This window comes from Rhinoderma darwinii, chromosome 5 (assembly GCF_050947455.1).
Source record: "Rhinoderma darwinii isolate aRhiDar2 chromosome 5, aRhiDar2.hap1, whole genome shotgun sequence".
NCBI lineage: Eukaryota > Metazoa > Chordata > Amphibia > Anura > Rhinodermatidae > Rhinoderma > Rhinoderma darwinii.
This window is the reverse complement of record NC_134691.1, coordinates 116,240,959-116,262,722: the sequence shown is the minus strand read 5'-3', so window position 1 is coordinate 116,262,722 and position 21,764 is coordinate 116,240,959. Positions and strand designations below refer to the sequence as shown.

At 40.5% G+C, this 21,764-nt stretch overlaps 1 protein-coding gene across 1 annotated transcript in view; it reads left to right on the top strand.

Moving 5' to 3' along the window:
- The window catches only part of PIEZO2 (piezo type mechanosensitive ion channel component 2), a 415,657-nt gene that overhangs the window by 131,157 nt on the left and 262,736 nt on the right, over positions 1-21,764 (top strand). Inside the window, exons 5-6 of the mRNA XM_075828141.1 lie at positions 13,341-13,503; positions 20,831-21,038. Coding sequence (XP_075684256.1) covers positions 13,341-13,503; positions 20,831-21,038 — 371 coding nt within the window. The remainder of the gene's footprint in view (positions 1-13,340; positions 13,504-20,830; positions 21,039-21,764) is intronic.

Below are 21,764 nucleotides of genomic sequence, written 5' to 3'. Positions count from 1 at the left end.
TTCAATGTCCTTCTTCTGGCGGTCGCGAAGGACGGGGGGGGGGGGGGGTTTGGGAAATCCATAATCACCATCAGTAGGGGTCCCAGCAATCAGACAATTATTACCTATCCTGTGGATAGATGGTATTTAGCGATTTTGGTATATCCCCTTTAACAAAGTGGCACATCCTGGGCTACAAATAATTGTTGTCAGGTATGATGATATTTCCAGTTGATCTCCTTCCTAGAGAAGGCAAATATGTAAAAAAAACTTCGTTTGTTGAATAGTAAGGTACTGAAAGAAGCATTAAGCCCTTTAGGATGTAAGCCTATTGGGCAAGCAGCGGGACTGGACGGACGCATCTACAGGGAGCTCCTGATCAACGGTCCCCATTCAGGATAACCTGAACTTCTCCCACCTCAGACTCTGGGTTTCGAAGGTTCCGCGGTCCTCCTCGCCTCCCGCTGGTCATTTTGAGTCCGGTCTCAGCCGCCTAGTCCAACTTCCGGATTTGCGGCCTACCAACGAGGCTAAAGCCGCGGCCTCGATTTGTGCTGCAGCCGCGGCCTGGACCTGTGCTGCAGCCGGACGGACAGCCGCGGGCCTGACGGGCGGCCGGAGACTTGAGGATTGCAGCGTTCCCTCCTGGTCCCCTCCTCTTGCCCTCGGCAGTGTGAGAACGTGTCCCTATCAGGCTGGAGACGGCAGGTGCTGAGACGCGGCCGCCATTTTGGATATAATTTCAGGCTCCTTACAGCCTGCACATGTGGATGTCGGTGAGGGTCGGTGAGTAGCCTCAGGGAGGCAATTGATTTGTACACTCTCCAATCGCTACACTAGCCTCACCCCACCCCAGCCCAAACTCCAACTGCCACAACTGTCTGCCACACTAACCTTCTCTGCTGGACATTATTTTATACTTAAAGGGCCCTCGACCCAATTTTTTTTCTGTTGCTGATCGGTTGATCAGCACCGCCTGTACCTGCCGAAACTCGTTTGGTCCCGTCCCCCTTCCCCTCTGCGGAGCCACTGTGACATCGAGAGACATTTTGATTTTTTCGGGGGCAAGTTGAGATTACCGCAGTGATACTAACCGCTTCTACTGTACGTGCTTTAAGACCACCTATGATTATGTAATACCCTTACAACTGTGGCGAGCTTGAATAGAGAAAATACTTCCGCTACAATATTTTCTTAGTTAATATGGTGAAAATAGGTCCGAAACAAACAGCTACGGTCTCGAGCCCACACCCACAACCTCCACAAGCAGAGATGGACAAATTTGTAAAAAAACAAGGAGGGAAGTCGGGTCACTCCAAACCACTCTCACCCTTAAAAGATATTCAAAAACGTAGAGACCCCGAGCTGGAGCAAATGAGCGACGATGACCAAAATATAGAGGAAAAGGAACTCCCAGTCTCAAGGTCCTTTATGAAGCGAATATTGGCTACAGCACTTGAACCGCTTGCCAACGATCTGTCTGACATCAAAAAAGAGCTTTTACAAGTTGGAAATAGAGTTGATGCGCTGGAAAAGATGCAAACTACCTTAAAGAGGCTCTGTCACCAGATTTTGCAACCCCTATCTGCTATTGCAGCAGATAGGCGCTGCAATGTAGATTACAGTAATGTTTTTATTTTTAAAAAACGAGCATTTTTGGCCAAGTTATGGCCATTTTTGTATTTATGCAAATGAGGCTTGCAAAAGTACAACTGGGGGTGTATTATGTGCGTACATCGGGGCGTTTTTACTACTTTTACTAGCTGGGCGTTCTGATGAGAAGTATCATCCACTTCTCTTCAGAACGCCCAGCTTCTGGCAGTGCAGATCTGTGACGTCACTCACAGGTCCTGCATCGTGTCGGCCACATCGGCACCAGAGGCTACAGTTGATTCTGCAGCAGCATCAGCGTTTGCAGGTAAGTAGCTACATCGATTTACCTGCAAACGCCGATGCTGCTGCAGAATCATCTGTAGCCTCTGGTGCCGATGTGTCCTCGCTCGTCTGACACGATGCAGGACCTGGGGAAGTGACGTCACAGCGTGATCTCTCGAGAACACGGCTGTGTCTGCACTGCCAGAAGCTGGGCGTTCTGAAGAGAAGTGGATGATACTTCTCATCAGAACGCCCAGCTAGTAAAAGTAGTAAAAACGCCCCGATGTACGCACATAATACACGCCCAGTTGTACTTTTACTTTTCAACACGCCCAGTTGTACTTTTGCAAGCCTCATTTGCATAAATACAAAAATGGTCATAACTTGGCCAAAAATGCTCGTTTTTTAAAAATAAAAACGTTACTGTAATCTACATTGCAGCGCCGATCTGCTGCAATAGCAGATAGGGGTTGCAAAATCTGGTGACAGAGCCTTTTTAATCTCCTCCTCCTCTGATCTTACAACTTGCCTATAGTCTCAAGAAGCACACATTAATAAAATGTATTCCATACTAGAAGACCACGAAAACAGAGATAGGAGAAACAACATGCGCATTAAGGGCCTGCCTGAGTCAATTGTCAACGAAGATATTCTTACCGCTCTGACTGAGACGTTTCAGAAATTCCTAGACCCAGAAGACCACCCAAACCTAGTTATTGAGAGGGCTCACAGATCACTCTGCCCAAAGCCATCCCCTTTCCCCTTTAGATCCCCCAAGGGACATTATTTGCAGAATTCTGGATTACAGAATTAAAGATCGCATCATACAGAAAAGCCGACTCTCACCAAACATTCTCTATGGAGAGTCCCAAATTGCTATCTTCCAGGATTTGGCATCCACCACTTTATACAAGCGTCGGCTCCTGAAACCCTTTACATCTACACTGAGACAGAGGCAGATTCCATTTCGCTGGCTCTTCCCGTTTGGTCTATCCTCCTCTGTAAATGGAAAGAGATTCACAGCTAGATCCTCGTCAGACATCAGAAATATCTGCTCTGAACTTGACATATCTCTGGAGGCCTATCCCGACTTGGAAATGGTTCATGATGCAGCTCGTCTCCAACATTTCCCTCAATTACCTCAATGGGAAACCGTTCAGGCACCCAAAGGTCAAAGGACACGACGCCGATCTCACAATGCTCCAAGGTCCTCTTCAATGTCGGACCCTTCTTGAATACAAAGTATTTAATGTCCACTGCTTCAATCAACAGATTACACCTAGAAGCGGGCGGTTATATCCTTTCAAAGTACTGAACCGAGTGTGAACGGAGACTAGCTACTATTTTTGTTGTTGATATTTTATATAGCTAGTCTAGATTGAATCTGAATTTTTTCCACTTATCACCGAGTTTCTGGGCTACCTATATTTGTCGCTATGTTGAGATGTCTACTTGATGCAACTCATACATGTGGGGTTTATGTAATATTGATGTTGACCATGTTGCATTTTATTTCTTCTAGTTGGGTTTATTTTTGAGGAGAGTATTATCATACATAATCAGAAGATTTTTATTAAATCACACATAGACATCTTTATCTCACCCAGCTTAGAAGCCTCAAAAAGTCCAAGGTACAACCCGTTCAACTCTGCTTCACCAAGTACCTATATCTGATTAAATACCCCCACTCTGATCACATTCACCTAACATTTTCTCTATTTGCTCTGCTACGTCAAATGCCGATTGTTCACTTACAACATTTGTCCATGGTGACACGACTCACCGATGTTTCATCTACAATATTGTTACAAAATGTCCTAGACATAGTTATGTTTCTTGTTCCCCTTCCCCATTTTACAAGACACATCTTTGAGAGAGATTCCGTGCCTAACGGTTCCGACTTGCAACGTCACTATGACTTGTTCTCATACAACGTGGTCAATAGTTTCTTACAATGTAAGAGGTCTAAACTCTCCGGTTAAACGCTCACAAATCCTTCAATACCTAAAAAACGAAAAAGCTGACATCATATTGTTTCAAGAAACCCACTTACGGGCCCATAAATCCCCATCTTTCCATAGATCACACTTCAACACATGGTTTCACTCATTCCCCGAACAAAAATTCCTGTGGAGTCGCAATAGCTCTCGCTAAGCACGTACCCTTCGTCTTACAAGATTCACTCTCTGACAGCGAAGGCAGATATATATTCATAAAGGGGCTCTTAGCGGGGTCCCTAGTAACGTTGGGTAATCTATATGTAACTAATACCAATCAGGCTTCATGGATCCCGTCGGTACTGGACACAGATAGGCCCTTTATTGAAGGTACTTGCTTGATGGGTGGGGACCTAAACGTAGCTCTGGAACCAGGCCTTGACTCTTCCACAATCCTCGCTTTCACACAGAGCCCTAGCACGAATTAAAAAATCACTGCAAACCTTCCCCTTAATCGACACATGGCGTTATATGCACCCAAATGCAATAGACTATACGCACTTCTCATCTCGGCATAACTGATATCAGAGACTAGACTATCTGTTCCTTCCACTTTCGTTATTACCTAACATTGTGGAAGTACGAATTCTAACCACTATACACTCCGATCACTCTCCTCTACTGCTTCGCACCTCGCTAACGCATAGACCGGCTAGACAAAAGACATGGTCCCTGATTGAAAGTTTACTCAACTCAGAATCTAATAGGAAACGTGTTGCCTCGTCTATACTATTTTATTTCCAAATTAATCCTACAGAGCAATGTCCCATGCCGGTGATCTGGGAGGCACATAAGGCAGTGATTAGGGGTGAATTCATCTCTATCGGGTCGTATCAAAATAGCGTTAGAAGATGGAAACTTTCGGCGCTGTATGAAGAAATCTCTAAACTGGAGAGACAACACAAATATATACAAACACTAGATATCCTTACCTCACTCACAGGTAAAAGAGAGGTCTTAAAAGATTTACTCAATAAGCAGTCTGCCAAATTTTATTCTAACTGGAAAAATCAAATATTCATTCACGGAGATAAAGTCTCTAAACTCATGATTTCGTTGATAAAAAAGAGAAAATACAGGTCTTATATTCACTCCCTGAAATTACCTAATGGTTTGAAAACAAGCGACACAGACCTGATTTCAGAGGCTTTTGTAAATTATTACTCCTCCCTCTATCAAATTCGGTCTCAAGAGACTGATGGCGAGCGGAGCAATAGGAAACAAACCATTAACTCATTTCTTGCGTCTCTAACTTTGCCCCATCTCTCCCCTACACAACAAACCATTCTGCAGAAACCGGTCACGGAATCTGAGCTTCAGTCTATCCTGTCGAAGTGCCCTTCGGGAAAAAGTCCAGGACCAGACGGACTTCCCATTCACTACTATAAAATATTCCAGAAAGAACTACTACCCCATCTCCTTAGCTTGAGTAACTCTATACTACAAGGCTCTAGCTTTCCTAGACAGACTCTAGAAGCGCATATTACTCTGATCCACAAAGACGGCAAGGACCCTGACTTATGTAGTAACTACAGACCTATCTCCCTCTTAAATACTGACCTGAAATTATTCGCAAAACTTTTAGCTAATCGCTTAAGTCCGATGCTACCGGACTTGATTGCTCCTGAGCAAGTGGGATTCGTTTCGGGCAGGGAAGGGAAAGATAACTCTTTACGACTATTGCACTTATTACAGTTAGCTGGGGAGAAGAGCAGTTCTATGACATTCCTGAGTACTGACGCAGAGAAGGCCTTCGACAGGGTAGACTGGACTTTTATGGAAGAAAGCTTAGACCGTTTTGGAATTCCTAAAATTTTCACTCAGGCTATATTACAAATGTATACCACTCCAACAGCTAAACTTCGTATTAACGGAACCCTTTCATCTAGCTTTCAAATCCAAAACGGAACTAGGCAAGGCTGCCCGCTCTCGCCACTTCTGTTTGGCCTTGTGATGGAATCATTAATCCAAAATATCAGGCAACACCCAGATATAAAAGGTATCACAACACAATCTACACATGACAAGAAAGCAGTATTTGCAGACGATTTACTCATAATCATGTCTGACCCGATTATAGAAATACCGGCAGTTCTTGAAATTTTTTCTAAATTTAGTGCTTTGTCCAATTTCCAAATCAACGCAGATAAATCCGAAGTTTTAGGGATTAATGTCTCTAATTCTCCGATACGTTTACTAGAATCCCGATATCCAATTAAATGGCCTCCAAAATGTATCACGTACTTAGGGGTCAAATTTTAAACATTGGCCTGACCACTTTACCCTAAATTATTCCCCTCCTGTCAGTTACTAAATCCATCATAGAATCCTGGTTAGCTCCCTTTATTTCCTGGATGGGCAGGAAAAACTTGATTAAGGGGTTGATACTCCCCAAATTTAACTACCTATTCCAAATGTTGTTGAATATACACACTGATAAAGTATTCCGTTCCGTAAATTAACAATTTTACTGCCTGAAGATAGAACGATTAAAATTAATTTTATTAAGTTGTTTCATTAAAATGAGCCATCTTAGCCCCAAGTAACAATATAAACAGGCTCAGATAAGGTGGTCAGTAATAAGGAGAGGTGTGCTGATGTGATAGTATAGTTGCAAACACCAAGCACCACCTCACCCCTCACGATATATTCTACTGACACACCTCACTGACTGACAGACAATCCAACGCGTTTCAGTGCCACATAAATAAGTGACACATCATCAGGGATTATCGATTCAATTCGGTATTGTGTTTGATTTCACTGTTAATTCAGCCGGCTAGCACGATTGTGTGCTTATTCAAAACCTCCCGGCGCGTGTACGACACTAATGCCTTGGCCGCACACGCGCCGGCGAAGTTCCGGTCTATTTGACAGGTCCAGGCCCACCCACTGTGCTGACGTAGCTCGGATATTGTGCCATCGAATATTTTTTGAGAGGAAAGGGTACACACTTTAAGGCCCACAATGAATTTGTGATCTTTTTATTGAGATTCATTTTGGAGCACAATTTCTTTTTATTCGATCAAAAGATCTACCACCAGCTCAAAGGGGTTGCTATGGGGAGTCCTTGTGCTCCCACATATGCCAACCTATATCTGGGTTGGTGGGAAAAAGAGTGTGTCTTCACGGAAATAATGGAAAAATGGACCTCTTGTATCCTCCTATGGATTCGTTTCATAGACGATATTTTGATATTGTGGAAGGGAACTAAGGCCGAGTTCGTTGAGTTTGTGGAAGTCCTTAATGTGAACAATTTAGGCCTTTTTTTCACACACGAGATTAATGAGAATAAGATTACATTTCTCGATGTGTTAATCCAAAAGACACCTTCAGGAGCTATACAGACCAATATGTATAGAAAATCTACTGCCACAAACAGTCTATTGAGATGGGAAAGCTGTCACCCTTTAAACCTGAAACGTGGTATTCCAAAGGGCCAATATCTGAGGGTACGCCGCAACTTTTCAACTATATCCGATTTTAAGATCTCGGCATGTGAACTTGAAAATAGGTTTCGGCGTCGAGGATATCCAAGACAGGTTTTAAAGGAGGCGTATCAGAACGCACTAGGCAGAAATCGGGATGATTTACTCAACCCGAAACCAAAGAAAGTGGAGGAGGAAACAGCTAGATTCATTGGCACTTTTGACTCGGCCAATGTGGAGGTTCGGTGTATTCTACAACGTTATTGGGGTATTCTGCAAGCGGATCCCGATATTGGTGACCTTGTGGGACAGTCCCCCCTGATTACTTATAGACGTGGACGAAATGTGAAAGATCGGCTAGTGCACAGCCATCTAAATACTCAGGAACCAGTTGGTACTTGGTTAAATCAGAGTTTAAAGGGTAGCTACAGATGCGGGTCCTGTAAGGCTTGTGCGTCAATATTTTGTAGCAGTAAATTTACCAGCACCACCACTGGGAAGAGCTTTGAAAATTGGTCCTACATTAATTGCAAAACAATGGGTTTGGTGTACCTGATCACCTGCGATTGTAAAATGCAATATGTAGGGAAAACAATACGAGAATTCAGAAGGAGGATCAGGGAGCATATTGGCGACATTAGGCGACAAGAGGATACCTCAGTGTCCCGCCATGTCTGGGAGCATCATAAAGGTGACTCCTCGTGTCTCAAATTTCAAGGGGTGGAATGCATTAGACAGACAATGAGAGGCGGTGATTTAGATAGGAGGATCATGCAAAAAGAAGCGCAATGGATCCACCGTCTACAGACCATCTGTCCCCAAGGTCTAAATGAGCAGATCTCCTATGCGTGTTTCCTGTAGAATTTACATCTAGAAGACCTACTCCCGTGTATGGGTGTATCCGCTTTCTATTCAATGCCGTTTGCTGGTATGTTGGTCATACTCTCACTGATGGCTGGTTGGTAGGCTCTGCAATTTTGCCACTGTTATTGCGGTTTGGTACCGGACACTGAATGTCTCGGGCATCTGGAATAGCTACAGTTCGTGCGTTATGGGCTGGTCCGGGTTCTCCAGTTGACCCCGTTTTGCGTTAACAGATTGTTTTGTACTTGGATCGCAAGGATCTTTTATCACAAAGGTATTCCATCAAATATAGATAATCAATATCTGACTATGTTCAGGATGCAGTTGGTGTGTTTATGTGGTTGTTTGTTTTTGTGCTGAGACACATGTGTTTTGCGGTATTGGATCGTTTATGGTAGAGTGTATCCGCCTCTAGATCTCCATGGCAACACAGGACGCTGTGGCGTCCGTAACAGAGCTGATTGGTGGCCAGTAAGGAGGCTCGGCATTCACCCTGCAACGTCATTCCCTTGACGTGGTCACTGCGGGTTGGTGCTGGGCCTAAGCTACGTCAGCACAGTGAGTGGGCCTGGACCTGTCAAATAGACCGGAACTTCCCCGGCGCGTGTGCGGCCAAGGCATTAGTGTCGTACACGCGCCGGGAGGTTTTGAATAAGCACACAATCGTGCTAGCCGGCTGAATTAACAGTGAAATCAAACACAATACCGAATTGAATCGATAATCCCTGATGATGTGTCACCTATTTATGTGGCACTAAAACGCGTTGGATTGTCTGTCAGTCAGTGAGGTGTGTCAGTAGAATATATCGTGAGGGGTGAGGTGGTGCTTGGTGTTTGCAACTATACTATCACATCAGCACACCTCTCCTTATTACTGACCACCTTATCTGAGCCTGTTTATATTGTTACTTGGGGCTAAGATGGCTCATTTTAATGAAACAACTTAATAAAATTAATTTTAATCGTTCTATCTTCAGGCAGTAAAACTATTCCAAATGTTACCTATTCACATTCCACAATCTTACTTCACGAAACTTCGCTCAATGCTATTCCACTATATTTGGAATGGCAGGCACCCCAAAATTAGAGCAGCGACACTTTCACTACCTAAATCCCTGGGAGGAATTGGTGCTCCTGATTTTAAGAACTATTATCACACGGCTTCTATATCCAGGACTGTAGACTGGTTTCGGAAACCGGAGAATAAATTATGGGTCTCAATTGAGGAACTCCTAGCTCCTGTTCCTCTCAGAGCATTACTACTTGCACATCCAGGTAGCATAACAAACCTTTCACTCAAAAATGCTCTTACCAAGTTAACAGTTAAATCACTCTCTCTCTTCAGAAACCTGCTGGTTCCCACACCGTCCCCACTGACACGTATCTCAGACTTGATAGATTTATACCAAGAGGGTTTGGGAAGTCACACTAGTAACCCTTCAGTCAAGTTGAATGTTACTCTAGACTCCATACTAGAGGATGGGACAATTATATCCTTACAGACTTGGTCTGAAAACCCAAAACTACCGAATCTTCATCTAATGCACTATATGTCCCTAAAACAAGCAATCCTACCATATCTTACAGCAGGGTCCTTGGAAAGGCCCTTGACTATCTTTGAGTCCCTCCTGGGACAAGTAAAATATCCACGGAAATATATTTGTCAGATATATAAATTGTTAATCACTAGGAATGTCCCTTTTAAAAGATCGTATATCGCGCTCTGGGAAAAGGATCTTTCCATTACCTCGAATAAAAAGGATACAAGTATTCAAATTTACTATATAGAAGAAATAGCGGCACTCTCTAACTGCTCTTACACTAAATTTACAGAGATATGGAGACCCTGGACAACATTCCGGTCTTCAGCTCAGTTCTTGGATGTAGCCTTGAGTACCCATTAGCCAGATTTGATGAGACACATTGTAGGAACTGTTAGTTCGCGATTAAAGTTGTTAAACTGTAACCGACACTCCTTGTCTCAGATAAAATTATCCTGTAAATCTCTCTCAACTCCTCTCCCTTGCTCTTATTCCCCTTATCCTCTACCCTCCTGCTCCCCCTTATATTCGTGTACTTATATTATATCTCTCTAATGTATTGTTCCAATTTGGGTATTTTAACCTGAATGTTAAGTCATTGCTGCATATGTAAGGTTACAATGTATCTAACGACGACTTTTCAACTGTTTGGTTGTACCTGCATATGCTGTCAAAACACCTTTATGCAATTCAGTTGTATGATTTAATTCTGTTTAAAACAATAAAAAGAAAATTGAAAAGAAAGGATGTAAGCCTATTTTAGGCCTTCAGGATGCAGTAATTTTTTTAAGTTTTTGCCTTCTGAGAGCCATAACCTTTTTTCTTTTTACATCAATGTAGCTGTTTGAGGGCTGGTTATTTTATTTGCAGGACGAGTTGTGTTTTTCTATGGAACCATTTTGGTCTACATATAATTTATTGATAAACCTATAAATTTTTTTAAGGAGGGGGATGGGGAAAAATCAGCAATTTCAGCATTTTTTTTTTTTTTACGCCATTTAAATTACATGTTAATTTTACTCTATGGGTATGATTGTGGCGATACCAAATATGTGTTATTTTTTCATTTTTAAATAATTTTTCCCATAAAACCTATTTTTTATGTCTTCCCTCTGTAAAACCACTCTGTTGCTGCGGTCACTATTGACTCCAGCACCTACGAGTATAAACTGCTAAGTTTGGAGTTTTCCCCGATTCTGGCCATGATGACAGCTGTATTTAAGCCATCCCAGCACCATTAATGTGAGGCGCAGTGCGTTAAAGCAGAAAGGACTTAAAATGTAAAGTCCTTTACAGGAGGTCCCACGTTTGTCTCAGGTCTCAAGTTTGAAAAAATAAGAGTTATATAGATTTTGAGAAGTTATAAGGCCCTGTTCACATCACCGTTCGCTTTCCGTTCTGGGGTTCCGTCGGAGGTTTCCGTCAGGTGAACCCCGCAACAGAAAGTGAAAGTGAAACCACAGCTTCCGTTTCAGTCACCATTGAAATCAATGGTGACAAAAAACATCGCTAATGGTTTCCTTTCGTCACCATTCCGGCAGATTTCTGTTTTTCATACTAAATCAATAGCGCAGTCGACTCCGCTATTGATTCCGTCGTTAAAACGGAAACCTGCCGGAATGGTGACGAACGGAAACCATTACCGATGTTTCCGTCACCATTGATATCAATGGTGACTGAAACGGAAGCTGCGGTTTCACTTTCACTTTCCGTTGCGGGGTTCACCCGACGGAAACTTCCGACGGAACCCCGGAATGGAAAGCGAACGGTGATGTGAACAGGCCCTTACTCTGTTAAGCTGGCCATACAAGTCTAAACCATACACTTGTAATAGAAAATGTTACTTTACTAAACCAAGGTTGCCTTTTTTTATCCACACACTCTCGTCTATTTCCATACAATTGAATGATTGCTCACTGTAAATGTAGCTAAACAAATGCCAATCAACGCGCTACATCGTTTATCAGTGCTTGTTTACCAGCATATATCTGCCAGTGTAAAAGGGATCTTCATCTATTTGTAGGAAGCGGCTGTTTTTATTTTAAGACAATTTTGTGTTAAAGCTTAAAGGGAGTCTTTACACCCCTTTCCTTCCCCTGTACGCTTGCCTGACGTCTCTTCCAATCTGCTGCATTATTAACCATTTCATCCATATTCTGTGCCTGCGCTGTGCAGTCTGTATCCATGTTAGGCAAGTGTATAGGGGAGGGAATGGGGTGACGTTACAGAGTGAGATGCAGGACACTTCCTGGTCCGGAGGACTCTTTGTGCCTAATTAGCATACGACGCATGATAAATAAATGTGGTTTTGTGGCTTTAGAATGAAACAAGACATGTAATACAGGTATGTGGACATTACTTTTCTCAAGACCTGACCAGCAGTACAAGTGTTTTGGGGGAAGGGAACTTGTGAAAAACTCTCTTTAATTAAACAAAAGGAGGCTTTTTTGTCTACCAGTAAAAGTCCAGGAGTTATGTTCTACACATCTCAGAAAATCAATCTGCTAAACATTAATATTGGCTGAGGCCACAACATATTTTTATATTCAAACATTTTTGTTAAGTGCAGGTATTAAATGATAATTAAAGCTATTCCAGTTGTATAAAACATGCCTTAAATGAATGTTTTGACAGGGATGATGTGTAATTTCCTTTGTTGCTTTCCTTTTGCTAAGTGAGGATGTTCATTATCAAATAAGCACCTACACATATCCTGGTCTGCATTCCCACATGCAGTGCCAAATGGATTAGTTAGTGGATAGAGTGACAAACTTCACTTGACAAACTGTTTTTTAAAAGTCAACTGAATGTTATTACAATTTTGTTCTCAGTAACAGCAATTGAATCCATCAGTGTAAAATGTCTTGTATGCAGTGCACAAGACACTAAAGTTGTTCTTTCGTTTCTAATAATTCCAGTTTCGTATGAGACAAAACAAATACATTCAATGAAAAAGTTTACCTAAATGGAATACTGACTGTGATTATAGAGAATCAGCAGAAATGTAGAGAAATGCTTCCTGGGAAAATATGCAAATATCTAATGTAAATAGTGATAGTAAAGTATCATTAACAGGCTTACATTGTAAGTCAATTTGTAACTACAGAAGGAGGCTTGGAGCATGATTTAGGGTGATTGTCTCAGGTTAGCTCATAGGGATATTCTAAGACTTTCTGGATTGAAACATTTGCTTACAGAGAAGCCATGTAAATGATCCAGAAGATTACCTACAATTTTCTACTTTTGGCAAAGTGATCTACTGTATTTGCAATGAATACTGTATTTTAACCAAGTAAAGTTTATTGAGTATAACTGGGAATGACATTACAAGGATACATTGGCTGCAATGAATAATTTTTGCAGCCATTCTACAAATCAAACAATACACATTTTTCTAGTTATTTTACATCTTTAAAGGGTGAAAAATGTCATCTATATTTAGTGTTATATTGAGGGAGAAAAGGGGAGAGGGATAGCAATCAAAATATATCTACATTCTTCCATATCTACAATCTCATTGTAAAATTTATAATAACTATGTTACCATGCGCAATGTAGATTGGGTTGGCATCTCCACTGTTCATTCCAATTTATTGGTTTATATAGTATCTATTCCATACTCATTGTCAATAAAATGTTTCATTTTGTTTCCACAGTGTAAAAGGAGCAGATGCTGGTAATGGAATCAGAGTCTTTGTACCAGACATTGGGATGTTTATTGCCAGTTTGGCCACTTGGCTGTTTTGCAAGAAACTTGTCCAAAAAGCAGTGACTGAGGAAGACGCACAGTACAACACACAGTTTGTAAATGAGGAACTGGTAAGGATAGATCAATTTCTAAATATGAATCGTCTAGGGACTGCGTCATAGACTATAAACTATATATTAGATTGTATAACCAAGTAATCAGTTACAACCTAAATGTAATCACATTGTTAAACTGTCTGAAATAATATGAATGGTACAGTAAAAAATACATTATCCGAGACACAGTAATTTTATTAAAGTTCTTAAATAGAACCCATAATCAAAACCCATATATTTATATACTTACATAGTACAGTTGAAAAAAAGAAAAAGAAGAACAGGAACAATTCAACATGCAGTTACGTATGTCAAGTTAAGCCAAGGGGAGATGTGGATAGAGTTTCCCTGTTAATCCATGAGAAGATAAACTTAAACCCATAAGACATGAGCCCACCTTCCCAAAAAAGTAAAAATTTCTCTCCACATCCCAAGTGGCAATCAGACTGGATCAACATTCAAACAAGATTTCTATATATTTAGACAAGTGTTGGTGTTATTTTGTTCTAAGAAATTATCTAAGCCTTTCTTGGAGCCATGAACTGTTAGGGTATGTTCACACGGCGGGGGTCCGTAACGGCTGAAATTACGGGGATGTTTCAGCCTGAAAACATCCCCGTAATTTCAGCCGTACCGGCATGTGCAGGCGCTTGAACGCCGCGTCAATTACGGCCGTAATTAGCGCTGCTATTCATTGGAGTCAATGAATAGCGGCTCCAATTACGGCCAAAGAAGTGACAGGTCACTTCTTCTACGCGGGCGTCTATTTACGCGCCGTCATTTGACAGCGGCGCGTAAATATACGCCTCGTGTGAACAGACAAACGTCTGCCCATTGCTTTCAATGGGCAGATGTTTGTCAGCGCTATTGAGGCGCTATTTTCAGACGTAATTCGGGACAAAAACGCCCGAATTACGTCCGTAAATAGGCCGTGTGAACATACCCTTAGGGTATGTGCACACGTAGTGACCAAAAACGTATGAAAATACGGAGCTGTTTTCAAGGGAAAACAGCCCCTGATTTTCAGAAGTTTTTTGAGCAACTCACGTTTTTTGCAGCGTTTTTTACGTCCGTTTTTGGAGCCGTTTTCATTGGAGTCTATGAGAAAACGGCTCCAAAAATGTCCAAAGAAGTGTCCTGCACTTCTTTTGACGAGGCTGTATTTTTACGCGTCGTCGTTTGACAGCTGTCAAACGACGCCGCGTAAATGACAGGTTGTCTGCACAGTACGTCGGCAAACCCATTCAAATGAATGGGCAGATGTTTGCCGACGTATTGTAGCCCTATTTTCAGATGTAAAACGAGGCATAATACGCCTCGTTTACGTCTGAAAATAGGTCGTGTGAACCCAGCCTTACTGTTGTGACCAACTTCGGTGTTAGGCTGTTTTGCAGATTCTCACTTCTTGGTAAAGAATGCTTGTAGAAAATATTTTTCTCCCGACTACCACAGATTCACACTTTTTATGGTAAAGCAGGCTTATAGTCGCTGTAGATTGAACAGTTTTTTTTCTTCAGACAGGGGGAGTGCCTCCTTGGATTTTGAGGGAATTTTACATGAAATAGGTTTTCACCTTATTTTTTGGAATGGATCATTTATATACTTATACAAGTTAATCATGCCCCCCCTTTAGACATCTCTTTTCGAGACTAATTAAATGTAATTCTTTTAATCATTCCTCATAACGAAGATTCTCCATTCCCCTTATCAGTTTAGTTGCTCTTTCTCTTATTTTTTTCAATTTTTCAAACTCCAGGGCATCTTTTCTATGATCTGGAGCCCAGAACTGAACTGTATATTCCATATGTCACATATGCACTACACCTGTTCTAAATTCTGTTTGTCTATATTTCTGTGATAATTCTTTATTTGCTAGCTTCTTATTTAATATTTCTTAATTATATTTTATAAAATGTTATAACAGTGCTGTCTTATACCATATTTTGAGGGAACAGAGTTCCCCCAGAGATTTCCAGCCATAGTGTGCTCTTCCACAGTGCAAGCCACAGTGTGTACTCCAATGCCAACCCAATGCCCTCCCAGTGCCATGCACAATGTGCATTCATGGGCAGCCAGAATGACCCTTATGTGAGCCAAAACCCACCCAGCTGCAAATACTCGCCATGCCTCCATCTGCAACACCTCGCATGTAACCGCCCCTTCTGGTACCAGAGATCAATATAGAAGGATTGACTAAGAGAGTTGTGCCTATGCAGCACTGCTGTATAATCAGCAGAAGTTCAGAATGTTTCAGTTATACAAATATTGTTTACAGAAGCATCAGTGGAAAGTTTCCATTGAAATGTGATATAAAAAGATAGGCTTACATAATGACATTGGTATACTGTATTATGTACCATTTGTAGGATTTCAAATAGTTTTCTATATGGAGGTCTGTGCACATACTGCTCCATACATCATTGGTTGCTGAAGAAATGACTTCTTAATATTCACTTGCAACTGTGAAATGAACTTTCTTCACCTCTATATCTTAAGACTTGCAGTGCACTTATGGGCCTGGGATACTTTCGAGCTCAATTCACCTGCTTTACATTTTAAAATTCTAATAAAAGTGCCTGGAGGGAAGTTAGCTCCAAGTATGTAGCCAATAGGGTGGTAATAACTTGGATAGAAGCCTGAAATCTGGCAGAATGTTTCACTTCATGAAATACTGTATATTAAAAGTCTTCTTCGATGTAACACATAATTATCTTTACTGATGAAATACCCTGTTCTTTTAAACACATTCAGACTCAATGCATAAGTTATACAGTACTGATTCTGTATTACCTATTACTTACATATTACTTTTCAGTATGATTGTACAATGCACTGCATCTACTTCATAAGCTCCAGTAATGTCTATATTGAAAAAATAATTGAAAAAAACATAAAATATGAAAAAAAGATGGTCTAGTACAAGAACTGTAGTGCATAACCCTTTATATTCTAGTACTAATCCTATCAAAATTCTATGTTTTACTAAAAGGTTTGAACATATGTATCTTATGTGACCAATTTCACATTTTAATTTAATTTTAATAATCTTTGTAACTTAAAGACGATCTTTTACTAATACATATTGCTGTATCTGACTGCAGCATTTAATAGTGGCAGGATGTTGGTGCTGGCTCTAGTGTCTATAAGGAAAACATCCGTAAGTTCATCTAGTGTCCATGAAAGCTTTCCCCAGTACACTAGCCATGATTGACAGCTTTCTTCATTTCCACACTGATCAATCATGACTGGTGGGCGGGGGTGCTTTCTGGCTAATGGATGATCAGGTCTCATCATGTGTAGTCCCATATAGAGTACACAAGTATTTCTTGTATAATTCCAAACTTTCCGGATAAAACTATATGAGCAGCAAAGTATACCTGCCGCTACTAAATGTTGCCCTCTCATAGGAAAACATGTATTTGTGACAAATCCACTTTTACGTAATCTATTAAGGAGCAATAAATTATAAACGCAAATTTAAGATGTCAATTAGGCAGATTTTTTTGCAATGTGTTATTGATGTTTGTGGATGTAAACTTGGTTATGTAGTTGTTCAAATTATTAAGTAGACTTAATGTTGACAGCGGTCAGATTAAAGGTGAATAAAGTTTAGAGAGTCTGGTAAAGATCACCTGCATACTTCCCTAATGCATAGGCTATATTTCTAATTCTATATCACAGAGTAGTTCATTCATTCAGATAATTGGAGAGGAAGAGGAAAGGTATGAAATGCAAAATATAAGTTTGCCATGTCTCAACCTACACAGTGTGCTGAGGCTTAGGAGAGGCTATGAAGCAATTTCTTATGGCTGCAAAATAGTTTACATTTATTTAAACATAAATAGTAAAAATGTATCAGAACTCAGATGAATTAAATTAATACGTATTCCACATTACTGAGAGTCTTGGATTTTTTTTAATGTACACAAAGTGCATTAATTCATGTATTAGACACTGCATACTGATAACAGACTTGTGGCTTGCCGACAATCATTCACCATGTGTTTAAACAATATACTGTATATAATTACATATATATATATATATATATATAAATAAATATATATATATATATATATATATATATATATATAAATATATGTAATACTATGTCTGAGCCTTGATCCAATGTAGGATCCTCTATTCAACTGGTGTGCAAGTCTAACAAAGAGTTCTAAGAAGTTCTAAGAATTATTGTTTGAATATTTTGTTTTTCTTTTCCACCTTCCATTTTATATGTAACCGATATTATTTTTACTTTTTATTATTTGAAATACCACTTTACCTGGTTCTATGACCTTATTGTTAAAATAAAAAGCCTGGTATACAGCAAGTACCAGGTACCGCCAGATTTATCTACACCTGACAGCACTATGGATTGTATTTGGAGTAGGAGTGCTGAGAAGTATTGTTGCAAAATAGATTCTTTATGGAAAAATGATGACATTTCCTTGCTTTGGTGTTTATACTTATATGATGAGACAGTTAAAAGCTGAATGTCAACAAAATTTCTCAGTGATGACTAATAAACTCTGGCCTCATGCTTGTAGTAGCAATAACAGCTGCAGTGCAGGCACAAGTGTTTTCCTGCCTGGGATCTATCACTGTCTTGTCATTTGCTTTGCTATACTCTCTGGAGCACATGTTTAGAAGTATTTCTACAAATCCTTAATTTTTATGTGTGTACAGTTTAAATCTATATCATCTTTCAGTTGTAATTTGTATGTTGCTTTGCAAAGACAAATCATTTTAGTGGAGAATTATTGTTATTTACAATGAAGACTTACAAATAGGATACAGAAAGCAAAAAGTGAAAATACAGCTTTATCATTAACAATTTTGTTTTGTGGGGCAAAAGGCCCCTTAACGACCAGGCCTGTTTAGGCTGAAATGACAAAAACATTTTTTATCCTTTCATTCTAAGACCCATAACTTTTTTATTTTTCTGTCGATGTAGCTTTACAAGGGCTTGTTTTTTGCAGGACAAAGTGCATTTTTTCAATGACATTATTTTGGTTAACAAATAATTTATTAAGTAGCTTCCATTAATTTTTTTTCTCGCTGTTTATCATGCAGTAAAAATAACAATACCTACTAAGATAGTTGGGCTAATACATGCATATAGCAACTCAAGTGAACTGTGTGACATACGAATATGAACACCTATAGAAGAAATCACACATGAACCATTATTAGCAAAATATAGACAATATTTTATTAAAAGACAAAATCATTAAAAATAAGTACATTGGCAGTAACATTACTCATAGAAAAATGATCCCCGCATAGGTCAGTTCCCACAGCCTCTATAGTAAAGTGCAAATAGTGCATGCAAAGACTGGTACATAAGTAATACGATAAATATGGATAGAAACCATCCAAAGCAAAGTAGTATAAAAAAAATATACAAGAAAAAGGTACAATTAAGGAGGCATACAGACCAGAACTATGGGGGCAGGATCAACCCCCATCACGTGTTTCGCATGTAACTTCTTCCAGGGGTTATACCAAGGAACACAGATATGTGGGTATATAAAGCACAACCCACCAATGAACGGTTAAAACATACAGCTGGTAACATAAACAGCAATTTAACTTTAAAGTCCTACATGATATAATCCCATTGGCAGATACCTCCCAAGTATCATCGCATGGAAACAAGAGGGTGTGGATCTGTGGGTTTGTGCACAGAACAAAACCCAGGTGCAGCTAACCGCAATCACACTGGCCCGTCCCTCACAAAGGGAGGGGTGGGCGAGTGGGAGCACAGTCAGTCGCCCGGGAAATACTGATCATAAGCACATTGTCAAAATGTGCATATTAGCGATTGAGTGCATTAGAACGCAGGCAAGATGGCCGCCATCCCTAAACACCTGTCCCACCACGAGGGTGGAGCGAGGGGTGAATGGGAGGGCGGTCAAGATTCCGCGCGTGCGCATAAAGTACAAGAAAAAAAGAAAGAAATGCTGTAAAGGATCTGCCAGGCACAGCTTCGGGGTTAACGCCCATAGGTAATCAGTCTTCACCTGAGTCTATGTCTCTGAGACTGACTCCAGCTTCCACCACTCAGGCTGGCAGGCTTAGGAGTGGGAGAGCCTATCGCAGCCTGGCCAGACTCAGCTAGCTCCCGCCCTCTGTCTATTTATACCTGCCTTTCCTGTTCCTCCTTTGCTTGTGATTCTTCTTGTGTGGTTTCCTGGCCCAGCTACAGCTTCTGACTATTTGATCCTGCTCCATATTGACCCCGACTTACTGACTACTCTCCTGCTCTGCGTTTGGTACCTTGTACACTCCTGGTTTGACTCGGCTCGTTCACCTCTCTTGTTGCTCACGGTGTTTCCGTGGGCAACTGCCCCATTTCCCTTTGCCTTGTGTACCCTTGTCTGTTTGTCTCGTGCACTTACTGAGCGTAGGGACCGCCGCCCAGTTGTACCCCGTCGCCTAGGGCGGGTCGTTGCAAGTAGGCAGGGACAGAGTGGCGGGTAGATTAGGGCTCACTTGTCCGTTTCCCTACCCCTATCATTACAAAAGCATAGAATGAATGTCATGATTAATATAAGATCCGAACTTGTCAGAATTGATGTGATCGCTAATAATTATTTATTTATGTTTTATTTTTTTTCATCCACCGATATCCGAATACACAATGCATAACATTATATATGGTCATTATTATACATTCAGGATACACTAATACAGATCTGTTGACAATAAGTAAAATAAAAGTCCCCGTGCTGGTAGAATAAAATATTAAAATCCAATCCACAAAAACAAACAAAAAACTGAACAATTAGTGTGTGAACAAGGACATGTAATACAGCGTCATATTATAGATCATGTTCAATCCATGGTTATATCGGTCCCATCGTTAAGGTGTTAATACACACAGGATGTGTTCTTTCCATGAACAGCAGTTTTGCTGTGTTAGGTCTGATGTTGTCAGGCTTACGCTTGCCGCCTTATGGTGCCTCCGTATGGTGATGTATTATAGAAATATTCTCCTAAAAAGCACCAGATGGAACATGTTTTGATTTTTTTTTTTTTAAGGATTTGATATTAAAATGGAGGCATGGGGTAGTACAGTAGAGAATGAATAGACTTCTTGGAGGTTGTACGGGGCTGTAATATGGTAGTTTGCATGAGCAATTAATCTCATGCAGATTCTTATACAGCTAAATTACATCACTATTACAGTATAGTCAACCACCTGTGTAGCTGCAGAGCTGACGTAATAGAAACTGGTATTTAATAAACATTCTTTTGCCTTTAGTATTTTGATTGATTTTATTATTTATGGTAATATAAATATCCTTAATTTGCCATATCCTTCTCTTCAATTCAGGCAGAAGTAGAAAAAATGGACACGGATGATGCATTAATGTACGAAGAAGACTTTGATGAAAATGATGGAATTGAAGAGCTAGAAGAAAGTACAAGGTTAAAACTTCTCCGCAAAGTTGCATCAGTTGCCTCAAAACTTAAAGAGTTTATTGGCAACATAATAGCCACTGCTGGAAAAGTAGTTGTTACAATTTTACTTGGTATAACAGGTTGGTATTATGCAGAATAAATTTTTTACTTTTGACAGAATTGCTAACTATTTTTCAAAGTATTTGTTACTACATTAACGAGACTATGCCATGCAACATATAAATATGTATTACTGATAATAAGGCTGTTGAAATCCATGTATAACAAATTTATCATGGGGGTTGGGCAGATCACAGTCTTAAAGGTATTGTCCAGTTTAGATGACCCAGTTTCATAAACCCTTAGGGTATGTTCACACGCAAACGCAAAATACGTCTGAAATTACAGAGCTGTTTTCAGGCGAAAATAGCTCCTGAATTTCAGACATTTTTGCAAGTACTCGCGTTTTTCAATGGAGTCAATGAAAAACTGCTCCAAAAACGTCCAAAGAAGTGACATGCACTTCTTTGACGCGGGCGTCTTTTTACGCGCCGTCTTTTGACAGCGACGCGTAAAATTACACCTCGTCTGAACAGAACATCGTAAAACCCATTGCAAGCAATGGGCAGATGTTTGCATGTGTAATGGAGCCGTCTCTTTTCAGGCATAATTCGAGGCGTAAAACGCCCGAATTACGCCTGAAAATAGGTCGTGTGAACATACCCTAACAGGAAATCTTGAGTTAATATACAGTAGGGGGATCATCTATTCAGGATCCTCATACTCATAGTGGTAAGTAGCTTCAAAGAGCGTCATTCACAACCTGTTCTGTCCTGCATTACACAGACAACCCATTGGTTTAAATG